At 46.7% G+C, this 14,210-nt stretch overlaps 1 protein-coding gene across 2 annotated transcripts in view; it reads left to right on the top strand.

Moving 5' to 3' along the window:
- LOC147904347 (rho GTPase-activating protein 7-like) overlaps window positions 1-14,210 on the top strand; it is a 72,398-nt gene that overhangs the window by 18,433 nt on the left and 39,755 nt on the right. For both annotated transcript variants that reach the window (XR_015542236.1, XM_087386066.1), the window contains exons 16-17: window positions 8,328-8,388; window positions 8,543-8,626. Coding sequence is in view for 1 of the 2 variants with exons in the window: in XM_087386066.1 (XP_087242192.1) it covers window positions 8,328-8,388; window positions 8,543-8,626 (145 nt within the window). In the remaining variant the exon portion in view is untranslated. The remainder of the gene's footprint in view (window positions 1-8,327; window positions 8,389-8,542; window positions 8,627-14,210) is intronic.

Below are 14,210 nucleotides of genomic sequence, written 5' to 3'. Positions count from 1 at the left end.
ATCTTACCACCACGTACTTCTACTATCTGCCGGATATCTCTATAACTTGAGCCCACGTGCTCCACCTCGAGCGTGTGTAGACTTTCGGTCCATATCTCAGCTCCTTGCTGCCCTTGTAGACAGTCTAGGGTTCAGCCCTGTGTAGAGCTAAGTCTGCAGCATCTTTGCTCTTCCCTTGTCTCCTGGATGTAGGCCCAAGGAAGGGGCTCTGGCTGCTCCTCCTGCTCCCTTGTGTGCTGACTTGCTGGATACAAAACTGAGGCTCAATGGCCTCCCTTATATAGGGCCCAAGGCCCCTTGAAACAGCTGACTGGCAGCATCATTCTGGCCGACCAGTCTGCCACAAAACGCCCCCACCAGCCCTTTATCTTGGGCTGTGTGCCCTCTGCATTTAACTGGGGGCCCAGCCCCCTTGCTGTGTGTGCCAGCTCCCTCCACTCACCCCCATGTATGGGGCTGCGGGCTGGCCTATGTGGCCGACCAGCCTACCCACTGCAGCCCCTCCCTTCCCTGCAACACCTGGCCCCTTGTTTGTGCTGCTGCCAGGCCCTCCTGCAGGCCTTTGACCTGCGCATAGCCCTTCTCATCCCAGGCGCCTCTGGCTTGGGATTCTCTTCATACCTGCTTCTCCAGATCTTCCCTCTTGCAGGCCCGCTCCATCCCTTGGATGCCCCGCCATTTGCACTGTAGCTGGCGCCATCTGTTGCAGCCTTCATCACTTGTTGCTGCCCATGTGGCAGCCCCCTCTTTCTCTCTTCTTTGGGCATATCCTGCCCTACGTCTCCCTCCCCCACGCTCTCCTCATTTGGGGGCTTACATATGGGGAGGTGACCTTTCCAACAGTGAGAGAGATGCCACAGGGGCTGGAGAAGAGAAGAAATAAGCATGAGCTATTGTTGTGGCTGCCATGTTGTCATGTGCACAGATTGGTATCCGATGTGTACTGGGTACACAAGACTAGCTCAGGTAGCTTGGGGAGGCTTAGAGCTAGGCAGGCTTGATTCTCAGGTTGAGTGGCAAGGGTACGAACCAGTTAGAGGTCTTTGCTATTTTTGGTGCTTGGGGCCCGAGTCTATAAAAGGGGCCCAGAGGTTCAGTTCTCAGGAGCCTATGGGAGCAAGTTTCGTTCCCAGGTGCTAGGTCTGATCCTAGATTGAGTCGCGGACGCGCGCCTACATCATAGCGTAGCCCAAGGCCCAGCAGCAGATCCCAAGCTTCACAGCGCCACCTGGTGGTATGGGACACCAGGCTGGTTAGGATTTGGTTGCGAGTTCGCACTAGTAGCTCAGCTCGTGGCTCGGAGGGGACATCTCCTGATTCGGGATCACATCCCGTAGATGTCATGGTTGGGTGGAGAGCAGCCTGCTTCGTTTCCTCACGTTGTGTGTGTTCTTGTGTTTGCTTGCAGATTAGAGGTTTCAGGAGTGCTAGGACGTGTCAGTTGGTATCAGAGCCAACTCCTGAGATAGGAACTTCTGTTGCAAGAATTTTGGACGATTTTTTCTCCAGGTATGCCCTAATTTCGAAATTCGTGCTCAAACCCTGCAAGTGTTTGTTTGGTTCATCGGGTTTTGGGAAGTGGTTAAGACTTAGGGAAAGAAGGAAGGAGAGAGAGAGAGTGCAGGGTGATTTCGTTGCAAGAAGTGACAGGTAGAGAGAGAGGGAGAGAGGTGTAGTTAGGAGGAAGTAGTGAGGTCCAAGTAGAGGCGTCAGAAGGGAGTCAGGAGAGAGCGTAAAGTTGGGGCGAATCCAAGGGGATCCCGCATGTCAGCTGGCTGCTCAGGGGCTGTGATGGCAGGTAGAAGGGGAGTGTAGGAAGGTGCGCAACAGGATAGGGATAGATCGCAATTTGGGTCAGCTGCTTTTCGGGGGGGCCTGGGGGCTTAAAAAAAGTGCTACCCCTCCGTTTTTGGAGGGAGAGCTTTTGGAAAGGCAGGGCTTTACTAAAAGCCTGCTCTCCCGCTATAAGTTCGGCCAAATTGCCTTCTCCCATAGCCTGCAGATTGCGCAGAATTCCAGCCCCTCTACACCTTCACGCCCGGGAGCCAGAACATTGGTACGGCCTGCTACAGCACTTCGTACGGACAGCCAGGAGCGGAGTTCCAGGTTCCAGAATCTGAGCTGAATCGTCAGCTCAGCTCAGCCTGCTTACCTTCTTCATCGACCAGCTTTCCCTTCTTCCATTGCCGCCTCCTTGGCCAGCTTCCACTTCGTTTCTATCTTCTAGCTCCGAGGCCACCTGCTTGTTTCTCTTCTCTAGCCTATTTTCTTTTCAGATCAGATTTCAGTCATGGCTGATTCTGTAGATCCTGAGCTTGCGATGGGAGACCATGATATGAACTACCATGCGGAGGATGACCAAGGTCTCTATGATGATCTGATTACGAAAAAAGCCCTCAGTGAATTCACCACTGCTCTTGATGGAAAGTTTGAGCAGGTTCACACGAATCAAACGGGGTTGACACAACAACTCCAAGGGATTCAGACTACACTCACACTTTTGACTAGCACTGTTCAGGCGCTCACACATGTGGATGCCATGGCTTCAGTGTTAGGTCCGAACATCACTCCGGATCCTTTTCCTGGAGATCAGAAGTCTCGTACCAAGGAGGTTGTTGACACTTGGTTGCACAAGTGGCAAGTACACTTCCAATTTCACCCTTACCCAGATGACAAGAAAATACAGCTTGCAGCCGGGTTTATGTTAGGAAAGGCTTTACTGTGGTGGAAGGAACTCCAACCCAAGCCTGCAACATGGATAAAATTCGAAGGGGTCTTCAGGAAAGAGTTTCTGAAGAAGAAAGAAGATTACGATATCGTAGGCAAGCTCAAAGCCCTCGATATGTCCAAGCTGAATTTGACTTTTGAGGTTTATCTTCAAAGGTTTCGGGATTTGCAGACGAGAGCTACAAAGATGGATCCAGTGACCTTGTTAGGTTTCTTTGTGGATGGTTTGCCTGACTCCTACAAGTTACAGGTCAAGAACAACAAGTGTATCACATTGCAAGAGGCCATGAATTACGCGCGTATTTGTGATGATACCATGGCCAGTGCAAAGGGAACCACAGTTGCCGACACGGGTGGGAAGAACAAGCGGAAGTTCTTCCAGTCTACCATTGCTATCGGGGAGACGAAGTCTATAGACAATGCCTCCAAGAAACATTTGACTCAGGTGAAGAATGGTCTTGTCCGTTTCCTTCGTACCTTGAAGCTAAAGAAGGAAGGACGTTGCTTTTTTGCGAGGAGCGGGGCCACACTAAGAATGATTGTCCTAGAAGCAAGCGTCGGGACAGAAGCTTCAGGCGGGTCCGGGTACCAAAGCCAAGGGAGCTAATCAAGTTGCGATGATAGGTATTTCTGTAAATGTCATTACGTGCCCACTTTCTTGTAATTGCACTTTTAATACTTCGTTATTTGGTTCCCATGATCTTTTCCGAGTTTATGCAGAAGTTAGGGACCAAAGAGTTCACATTCTCTTTGACCCGGGCAGCTCTCACAACTTTGTTAATTACAAACTTGTGCAAAAGATGGGGCTGTCCACGATACCTAGCGATCACGCCTATGAGGTGCAGCTTCTAGCTGGGAAGCAGTTTTGGGATCGCAAGATTGAAGCCCTTTTGATTCGGATTCAAGAATACATAGCGGCTTTTATGTGCTATGTCATGCACTTGGAGCATGTGGACTTGTTAATCGGAAAAGAGTGGTTTAAAACCCACGATATTCGGATTGGATGGAAGGACCATACTCTTTCTTTTTTGGATAAGGACACCCAATTTTGTATTCAGTGTGATAATATTCCCTCTTCTCAGGGACCTATTGTATCTGCGATGCAGCTTCGGAATATATTAAACACTTCTCATTATGATGTCTATCAGTGTGTTTTGATTCCGCTTTCTTCATTTGTTGTCTCTGTTAATAACAAGAATGATCTAAGTGTGTTTGAACACTGTGAATTGAGAACGTTGTTAGATGATTTCATGGTTGTATTCCTTGCTCAACTGTCGGAAGGTTTACCTCCAGAACGGGCAGTAGATCATCGCATAGACTTAGTACCTGGGGCTCAACCTATCAGTGTTCCATCTTATAGGATGAGCCAGCTTGAGGAGGATGAGTTAGCTTCACAGCTACAGGATTATTTGAATATGGACTATATTCACCCAAGTAAATCACCTTGGGGAGCACCTGTCCTCTTAAGAAAGAAGAAAGGAACCTTCCAGCAAATGATGAACGATTTGTTGCGAGATTTTCTGGGCAAATTCATTGTAGTGTTCTTAGATGATATCTTGGTATATAGCCGAACGCTAGAGGATCACATCGGACACCTCCGGATTGTCTTAGTTATTCTAAGACAGCATAAGCTCTATGCCAAAATGAGTAAATGTGACTTCTTTATGAAGGAGATCATTTATTTAGGACACAAGATTTCTTCTGAAGGTATTAGCATTGATCTGGATCGTATCCTGAAGGTTTTAGAATGGCCTATCCCTCAGACAGTGAAACAACTTCGTTCTTTCCTAGGATTTACGGTATTTCTACGGAAGTCTGTGCGTGATTATTCACACATCACGGCACCCCTGACAAATATATTGAAAGGTTGTGGACGCAGGTCTACCCAGCCGATCTCTTGGAATGATGCATTGAACAAGGCTTTTGAAACCTTGAAGTTAAGTATCAAGGAAGCACCTGTTCTTGCATTACCCGATCCTACCCGGCCTTATGTTTTTAGAGGCCGATGCGAGTGATTTTGCGGTTGGGGCAGCTTTATTCCAAGAGGGCAGACCTATAGCTTTTGAGAGTAAGAAGCTAGACGACACCCAATATTATTGGCCCACACTAGAAAAAGAACTCTATGCAGTAGTGTATGGCCTGAAGGTTTGGAGACACTACTTGTATGGTTCAAAGTTTCTTGTATTGACCGATCATCAGTCAATCAAGTATGTGTATGATGGGTATGAATTGAGGGGACGGGAAGCTAGATGGACAAAATTAATGCAAGATTTTGATTTTGAAATACATTATTGCAAGGGTTCGTTGAATAGTGTGGGGGATGCCTTAAGTCGAGTCAAGTTTGTAAATGCTATGTCATTTACGGAAATATCCTCAGACCTATTTCAATCCTTGAGAGGGCTTTGCGCAACTGATCGTCATTTCAGTTTTTATTGGCAGAAAGTCCAGGATGGGAGCTCCATGGTTGACCAGGACTCAGGGATTGTGCCACCTACGTTACAGGTGGCGGGAGGTCAGTGGATGATTAGGAACGGCTTGCTGTTCCGAAATGGAAAGATTTGTGTGCCAGATGTTCTGGAACTTCGATCCAAGATTCTCTGGGAGTGTCATGATGCTCCTAGTGTTGGACATCCGGGTATACATCGGACTCTGTCTCTTGTGAAGCATAACTTTTATTGGCCTAAGATGTGTGCATTTATTGAAAACTATGTGGTAGGTTGCCGGGCTTGTCAGGTTACTAAGGCAGAACGCCTTAGAAGCGCGGGTTTATTACAGCCATTGCAAATTCCAGGTAATAAATAGGAAAGTATTTCCATGGATTTTATCACTGGTTTGCCTCGAATGCGCAAGGGTCATGACTCCATTTGGGTCATAGTTGACCGTCTGACAAAAATGGCTAGATTCTTATCTACTAGAACAACTATTTCGGTTGTTCAGCTGGCTCACGAGTTTGTGGACCACTTGTTTAAGCTGTATGGTTTGCCCTCTGACATAGTCAGTGACAGGGACTCAAAGTTTACAAGTAACTTTTGGACACTTGTTTTTGAGAAGTTAGAAACTACTCTAAGTATGAGTTGCTCAGATCATGCACAATCCGATGGCAGTACAGAGAAGGTCAACCAATTGGTTGAAGATATGCTTCGGGCATATGTTTCTAAGAGACAATCTTCATGGGAAGATTATCTACCTATGATAGGATTTGCTTATAACAGTGCAAAGCGTTCGAGTATTGGTTACAGTCCTTTTATGCTTGTGTACGGGTTTCAACCTAAGTCACCAGTTATGGTTGGGTTAAAAGGAATCCAAAATGATGCTGCAAAGACCTTCTTGCTAGACATGCAGGAAATGTTGGAGTTTGCCAAGGAGTCTATTAGAAGTGCCCAAGATCGAGACTTATTCTATGCTAATAGACATCGTTCACCTAGAGAGTTCTCTGAAGGAACGATGGTATATTTGCAAATTCCCAAGGAATCCAAGAGCCTAAGTACTGATTTGGTTCCGAAGTTATCCCCCAGATACTGTGGTCCGTTCAAGGTTATTAAAAGAATTGGACCAGTTGCACATCGACTAGAATTGCCTCCTGATGTTAAAGTACATCTAGTCTTTCATGTCAGTAGACTGAAAGAAGTATTGGGTGTGGATGATCGACTTGTTTCTCCTCAAGAAATAATAGAAGTTACAGATTTGACTTTTATTCCACTCGAACCCGAGTGTATTCTTGAATTTCGTGAAAGACAGATTCGTAATAGAACTATCATGGAATACAAGATCAAGTGGAAGGATCGTGTTGAGGAGGATGCAACATGGGAGACATTACAGAACCTCCAGAGGACATTCCTGGGTTTTTTAGCGAACTCAGGAGTGAGTTCTTAGAGGAGGGGAAGTATGTCATGTGCACGGATTGGTATCCGATGTGTACTGGGTACACACAAGACTAGCTCAGGTAGCCTGGGGAGGCTTAGAGCTAGGCAGGCTTGATTCTCGGGTTGAGTGGCAAGGGTACGAACTAGTTAGAGGTCTTTGCTATTTTTGGCGCTTGGGGCCCAAGTCTATAAAAGGGGCCCAGAGGTTCAGTTCTCAGGGAGCCGATGGGAGCAAGTTTCGTTCCTAGGTGCTAGGTCTGATCCTAGATTGAGTCGCGGACGCGCGCTTGCATCATAGCGTAGCCCAAGGCCCAGCAGCAGATCCCAGGCTTCACAGCGCCACTTGGTGGTATGGGACACCAGGCTGGTTAGGATCTGGTTGGGAGTTCGTGCCAGTAGCTCAGCTCGTGGCTCGGAGGGGACATCTCCTGATTCGGGATCACATCCCGTAGATGTCATGGTTGGGTGGAGAGCAGCCGCCTCAGTTTCCTCACGTTGTGTGTGTTCTTGTGTTGGCTTGCAGATCAGAGGTTTCAGGAGTGCTGGGATGTGTCACATGTGGGCAGCAAGATAGGCTGCCAGTGGGCCAGAGCTACGCAGGGCTGTTGCCAGGCCCATTGCCCAATATGGTGGCATAAAGGCCCACAAGTAGAGCTGCAATCTGCCCTGCTATGGGCCATAGATTGGCCCTGGAGTAGGTTGGCCAGCACACACTGGTTAGCAGCAGTCTGCAGAGGCACGTCGGGCCCAGTCGGGTTGGACAGCTACAGGTCGTCTGTGCAACAGGTTGGCAGGAACTGACAGGTCAGCTGGGTCTGTCAGGTTTGTCACAGACAGATTGGTCAGCCAGTCTGTCAGGGTTTCTGTGCCCTAAATAAGGTCCCCCATTGGGGGGTCGTGGTATTCTGCAGAGAGATTTCAGGAAGAAGAGCTGTAGAAGGACTCTTAGAGCAGCATATAGCCACACTGAAGTTCCTGAAGTGCATGCGGCTGACAAAGCATGGAGGAGAAAGACAGAGGTAAGAGGCAGCATACAGGAGTGCCAGGGGTCCACATTTAGGCCACATCCATGCTGCTAGATGGTGACACATTGAGCAATACATTTTGCATCAGGGTTTGACCATTTTGGAGCACTCTCTCCATCTATACTACATATGCATCCACGCTGCTAGATGGTGACACATTGAGCAATACATTTTGCATCAGGGTTTGACCATTTTGGAGCACTCTCTCTATCTATACTACATATGCATTCTCTAGTTTATATATGTTTTTCTGATACAATTGTGCACACATGGAGTGATTCTCTTTAAAGGCTGTGTGATCTTGGGCAAATCAGTCTCCACTGGGGTGGGGAGTTGACTGTGTGAAAGCATCTCTCTAATCTTTGACACAACTCCATTCTTGCCTTATGTCTTTTTCTTTCTCCTTTGTTCTTTGATCATATTATAAACAGATTTAATATATTCCAATCTTTCGAAGGTATATCTTGGAGTTCAAATGGAGTCTTTGCCTAAGTCTTATCGCTTCTTCAAAATGGGGTCGTGTGCATGCTATTCCGTTCACCATAGTATTTCTTTGCATCGAGTTTTAGACGGTCAAAGCATATAAAGTTGGAGCCATACACTTCAGTATATCATGACTGAACTATCAACTCCTTGAATGGATGCATGTAAGTTTTTTGAAGAAGTTTGTTGTTTGTTTAGAGGTGACCAAAATGTTAGTGAATAAATGCAGGCTTGCAATACAGAGGCTAGAAACCACACGGAATGACTTACGCAACAAGATTGCCAAAGAGGTTTGTAATGGTCATTTGTATTGCATAGTTAAGTTGACAACCTATCTTAATGGTGTAATGAGCACTTGGTCCAGATGTTTGCCAATGTTGCTTGCTGTTCCTTGGGTATGATATAATTCCATGTCTGCTAAAGGGTTTGCTGTTTGTGTCAAAGGCCAAAGGAAATGCCGCTTTACAACAAAGTTTGGAAAGAAGGAAACAAGCTCTACATGAACGTAGATTGGTTCTTGAACAAGATGTGAGGCTCTTTTCTATTTCTTTTGTCTTTTGAGCTTTTTTTTGGCCTTCATGTAATGGTACTTGATATTAAATGCATATGCATGTTTTGATGTATATATTTGCTTTGTTACTCAAAGAACTCAACCAGCATGCCGTTGATGGCCCATGTGACTTGATTCTTGTTTGGTTACGGTAACCACTTCCTTGATTTTGGCATAAGATCAGATAAGATGTAATCTTCCAACAGGCTACAAACTTGCATTACGGGGGAAATCCAACCAAGGAGTATCTTTCTTTTGAGTTTATCTCAATACCATTGCAAGTGGCTTGTCAAAGAAATTCTGAGAAAATCTAAGGATTGGTTAGGAAGTTCTGAGAGTGCATGTTTCTAGGGTCTAGGCCAATTGCTTTCTTGTACGTAGGCTGCTATGTAATTTGTGATGTGATCTCTATATGACCAAAGGAATCCTGGATATGGTTTGCCATGATGATACTTGCATGAACGAGGGGGAAGTGCCTACATTGGGATGTGGTGTTTGGACTAAAGGCCACATATAAGTTCTGTATTATGTCTCTTTTTCAGCTTTGGTAAATGTCCAATCTCCAATAGCCACCTTGTATAACAGAATTTTACTTATTGGCTTTGGCGAGACAAAACAAGAGGACCTGGGCAATGGAGGGAGCCTGTTCTAGCTCGGGTGCAATCCCTAAATACCTACACATGTATGCAGTTGGTATTGACACCTTCCCAATTGCTGAACCACTAGAGCAAGGGATGTTGAAATTCGATTGAATAGTGGCGACGTTGTCTTTTAGGATGTATCCTTGCATCAGCGAGAGGAAATGAGGTGCGCTTGCTACATTTGTGGCAACGATCTAAAGTGGTATTCCTTAAGATGCCTCTCCATCCCATTACTTATTCTCCATCTATGGACTACATCCAAGTATTGTTCTTCATTATAGAATTGTACTCAATCTGCATGTATTTGTGCCATTCTTTCTTTTGACAGCTTACTTTATTTAAAAAAACAGCTTACTTAAAAGGCTGAGGCTCCTGCCTGTCATCCTACATCTCTCCCACGGGCCACAAATGCTGCATTTGAGAAACTTGAATACGTCGCAATTAGCGCTTTCTGTAGTTCCTTTTGTGGTTGTTTGAGGGAGCTTTGTAATATCAGAATCGTTCATGAGATCAAAATACAATTTAGCAAGTTTCTTTTAAGGAGAAGGTTATTCTTACAGAAGGGCTAAGAGCGTCTCTCACCAAAGGAAGCTGCTGGATCTACTGGAGCTGAACTGGAAGCTGCTGCATCTGTTTGAGCTGCTATTGTGAGGGTGTGAAGCTGTGGATGAAGATGGACCTGCTGCTGATGCTGAGGCACCATCTGCGCTGCCATGAAGGCTGCTACTGGAGCTAAGTTCGGGTAAGCTGGAAGAACTGTTGCTACACCGGAAGATGGAAGAATGAGAGAGGACTTCTCTCCCAAAATTACGAAGAGTGAGAGGCTTCCAGCACGGCAAAGGATGGATAATAAGGGAGCAGCCTGGAAGATGGCCCAGCAGACAGCATAGGACGTGAGGAAGGAGAGGGGTCGCAAACAGGGGCTGGTTATCTTTTCCAAGAGGGGAAAACTGAGCGTAGAAGAGGTCGCCAAGGAGGGAGAAGGGGTGAACCGTGGATTAAGGTGGAGAGTGGGTAAAGGGATAGCAAGGGCTGGTGAAGGATGTGGGGAATGAGAGAGAGCTGCAGGAGGGGCTGGTTTTGGAGGAGCATGCAGGCAGGGAGTAGAAATGCGAACGAGGGGCTGATGAAGAGAGGTCCAATGTAGGACTTGTGTAGTGAGAGGACTGGAGGGTGACGTGGGTGGGCTGGACCACCAAATGGGCCCCCATGCTGATGAATGTGGACCAAGTGTCCTCCTTCCATGTTGTGCCTTCATAGCTCAAGAAAACCCTCATGTGTCCTTTAGTTGCATAGGGGAATTTAGTGCTTTCTATGGCCCATGGGCAATTCTAACTTGAATTTCAAAAGATTACCTTTTGCAAGTTCCTCCTTTTGACCCTCCTTTGAAATAAGCCATTCAACTCTTCAAGATCTTCAACACTTTGCCCTGGCCCCTTATAAGCCAAAATCCCCAAGTTCATTTCAGTACCCGTTTTTGCCGAAAACAGTAAGTCAAATATCGTTAATGCTTCATTCAAGCTAGAGAACCTCAATACCCTTCAAGCCTGGTCTTCTAGAGTCATAAAATCAACAAAATTGAGCATAAAAGTCACACGTGTGAATTTTTTAACGTACATTTAGATTTTGTCCAGATTGTACACGACGCATGTGTTTTTTTGGGGGGGGGGGATAAAAAGTTTTACGACTCCTTTTCCTATGCCATCAAGCACACAGGAAAGCTGCAAAATAGTTGGTATGATGACGAGTGTAAAGTGCTTAAGCATTGTTGGCACGCTGAGACCAACAAGGACACCTAGATTGGGAACATATTGGAAAAGAGGATCAACATTTAATATGTTGGAAGGGATGAAAGTTTCTTGCCTGCTATGAATGAATGCTTTTAAATATTCTGTATAGTAGTACCTCTAAAGAAAGCTCCTAGAAATGAGATCACCATTTCTTATCAAAAACCCTAATCCTTGGAAAGCTTAGCGGACATGCTATATGACACCCTAGACAACATCCCTCGCCCCACACTTTCACACTCCATACCATAGCTCATCTAAGAGGCCATCAAAAATCTATTAAAACTTCCTTTGAGGACACTACCGCCAATAATGACCTTTCTGGCTACATCGGTTACATGTTCGTGACGCCTTGAGTGCTTCCCGTTCCTTAGTTGTTAGCTGCTTCTGTCCTTTCTGCTCAGCTACTAAAGCCTCAGGCTGACTCTCATAGGTACGATCTACAAATATCTTCTCTTGGTCAAGCGCCATCGGGACCAATTCCTCCCAGGTCAACACATTCATCCTTCCACTTGTTGTCAAGGACGAATAGAAGGCACCATACTGAGAGGATAACTGGGACAATAGAGTTATGGCCATGTCCTGGGACGATATTTACTTCCTTGCCTGGAGGATCTCTTGCTGAAGTTCCAGTAACTTGTTGATGTGCTCCTGCATCGATGAAGACTTCTTGGGATCCAACAATCTCATCTGGACTTCTAGGGAAACCCTCTTCATGGGAGAGGTTCGACGCCAAGTGCTCCCAGATACTCCTTAGGCACTGTCATGTGCTTCACATGATTAATCATCTGAGGAGTACAGTTAAGGAAAATAAACGACCTTACCCTTGCATTGACACGGTCCTAGAGCTGAGGCAGGGTCTCGTCCTTCTACTCTAGGATGCCAAGGTTGGGCACAAGGGGATTAGGCCTAGCAATTCCCACCAAAATGAAGTCTACCAGATCATATGTTTGTAACACAAACTCCATCGTGACCCGCCAAGCTCTGTAATTGAGTCCATCCAATTGACGGTCGATCGGGAACATGGGCAAAACTGGAATTTTTGTCTTGTTCTCTACCATCTTGGACAAAGTCGCCATGTCAGAGTGAAGAGGGAATGAAATTGACAAGAGAGGGTGGATGGGATGGAAGGAGAGAAGAGGATGGATGGAAAGAAGAGGGGAAGGGGCTGGATATGGTGATGAAGAGGCTATCAGCCTACAAGACCCTCACACCTTGCTCTCCTGCCCTTCAGAAAACCTCCCTTCAAATCTGAAACACCCTTCAAAGTCTGTGTATCTTCCTTGACTCCCAGACATTCCACACCTCACACAATCGCCCTCATGAGCACCTTTGAACAACAGCCCTAAACCTCCTCTTTGTGTGCTGGCTCAACACTCCCTCAACACCTTGGGTCTCTAGCCAACCGTTGCTCTGATACCATGTGAGAAGTGCAGCGGAAATGGAGAGAGAGAGAGCGAGAGCCAACCTCACACACACGAAACAAAAAAGGAGAGAAAGAAAATAAAGAAAGAAAGAAAGTTTATTAAAGTCTTCGGAAGACCGATGGGTCTATGAGATAAATGAGAGAAACTGCAAGTGATCTCAGGAAAAACCCTCAAGGAATGATGGGGAGAACCTTTGCTATACAAGGGAGAACTGCTCCACAACTGAGATGCCAAAACACCAATGAGGGGGGGCCTATCTATAACCCCATCCCCTCCCTGGTTGGTCGGCAAGCTAGGGAGCCAACCAGCCTGCGTTGGGCCGACCCACCAGGCCACCTGGCCACCTGGCCTACCCCCCTACTGCACAAAATGGGCTGCTCCAAGCCCTATAAAGGTGGCGGTACCCTCTGCCCTTCAGCCCGACAGCTCCTGCTAGGGGGTCGACCCCCTCAGCCCTCTATAAGGGCTGGTACACAGCCCTAAGAGGGGCTGGTCCCCTGCCTTCAGGGCCAACTAGACTGCGCCTCCCCTCCTGCCCTATAAAGGGGGCCGTCCTGAGGCCCTATCATATGGGCTGCACACAGCCATACAAAGGGGCTGCTCCCCTGCCTGAAACAGGCCCACAGGGCTGGGGAAACACTGCATACCCTATTCTGTTCTCATGGGGGTGGGCACACCCACAACAAGGCCCTCTCTTTGTACTCTAACCTATCCTTTCTTTGGGTGGGCACACCCACAAGCAAGGCCCACACTCACTAAGGTGACATCAGGAGATGTTGACCTCCAACACCTTTGTGAGAGTATAGCCATGAATATTAACCTTGGGTGAAACCAGGGTTATGATCTCTAACACTAATGAAGCTCATAGGCTTTCACACTTGTAGGGGAACCGGTTGAGATAGATATATCATATGTATACTTGGGGTGCATTTTCGCAGGCCCCAAGTTCACCACGGTTGACTAGAGGGCATGCCTCACTGTCGAGATTGGAGAGCTAATGACACGTGAGATCACTCCTCTTTGACTCCTAGTCCAACTAGCAGCCCTATATGCAGGTTTGTTGCGCTAACACTTTGTTTTATAAAATTCCAGCCTGTTCCTTGATGCTTTTCAAGGAAGCGTATAGCTTTGGAGTTGATATGTGCAAAAAAGAGAGACATTTTGGATGAGTGGTTACTATTCTCATGCCCTTGGGGCCCTGCTAGTTCCTTAGCATAGTACTCAGCAAAGAGCCTTAGCGAGCCTGCTTCAGCCCACTGTGTCTTGTATGAGTTACCCTTGGTTTGTACTTTGTCTCATAGGCCCGCGAGGCCTTTCGAAGATGGTAATAGATTTCTCTCTCTCTCTCTCTCTCTCTCTCCCCCCCTTTTGCTACATCATAGTCTCAGTGATCTTTGTCCGTGTGCATGTGCATGTGTGTGCACACGGGCAGGTAGTTTCACAGGTTTTTCGCAACCTCGTAGACCACCGGGCTCCCGATCCCTTCGCCGAGGGTCATCACAGTGATGCCAGACCACAGCTTCCTTCTGCTTTGTAGGCTCAGACATTTATGTATTAGAGTTTCTATGATTATGTTGTATTTGTCTTAGGTGTTGATGCCCGCTTAGAGGTTCCACCATTCACATCATTGTATCTGGTTCTTTTCAGTCTCGTAGACCCTTCTCAGCAGTTGTAGTTGACTTTTTTTATTGATATGGATAGATTGAT

The sequence above is a fragment of the Dipteris shenzhenensis genome, chromosome 2 (genome assembly GCF_047967505.1).
Source record: "Dipteris shenzhenensis isolate YYH24624 ecotype China chromosome 2, Dip_SZ_1.0, whole genome shotgun sequence".
NCBI lineage: Eukaryota > Viridiplantae > Streptophyta > Polypodiopsida > Gleicheniales > Dipteridaceae > Dipteris > Dipteris shenzhenensis.
The sequence above is the reverse complement of the archived record's forward strand: the minus strand, read 5'-3'. Positions and strand labels throughout refer to the sequence as shown.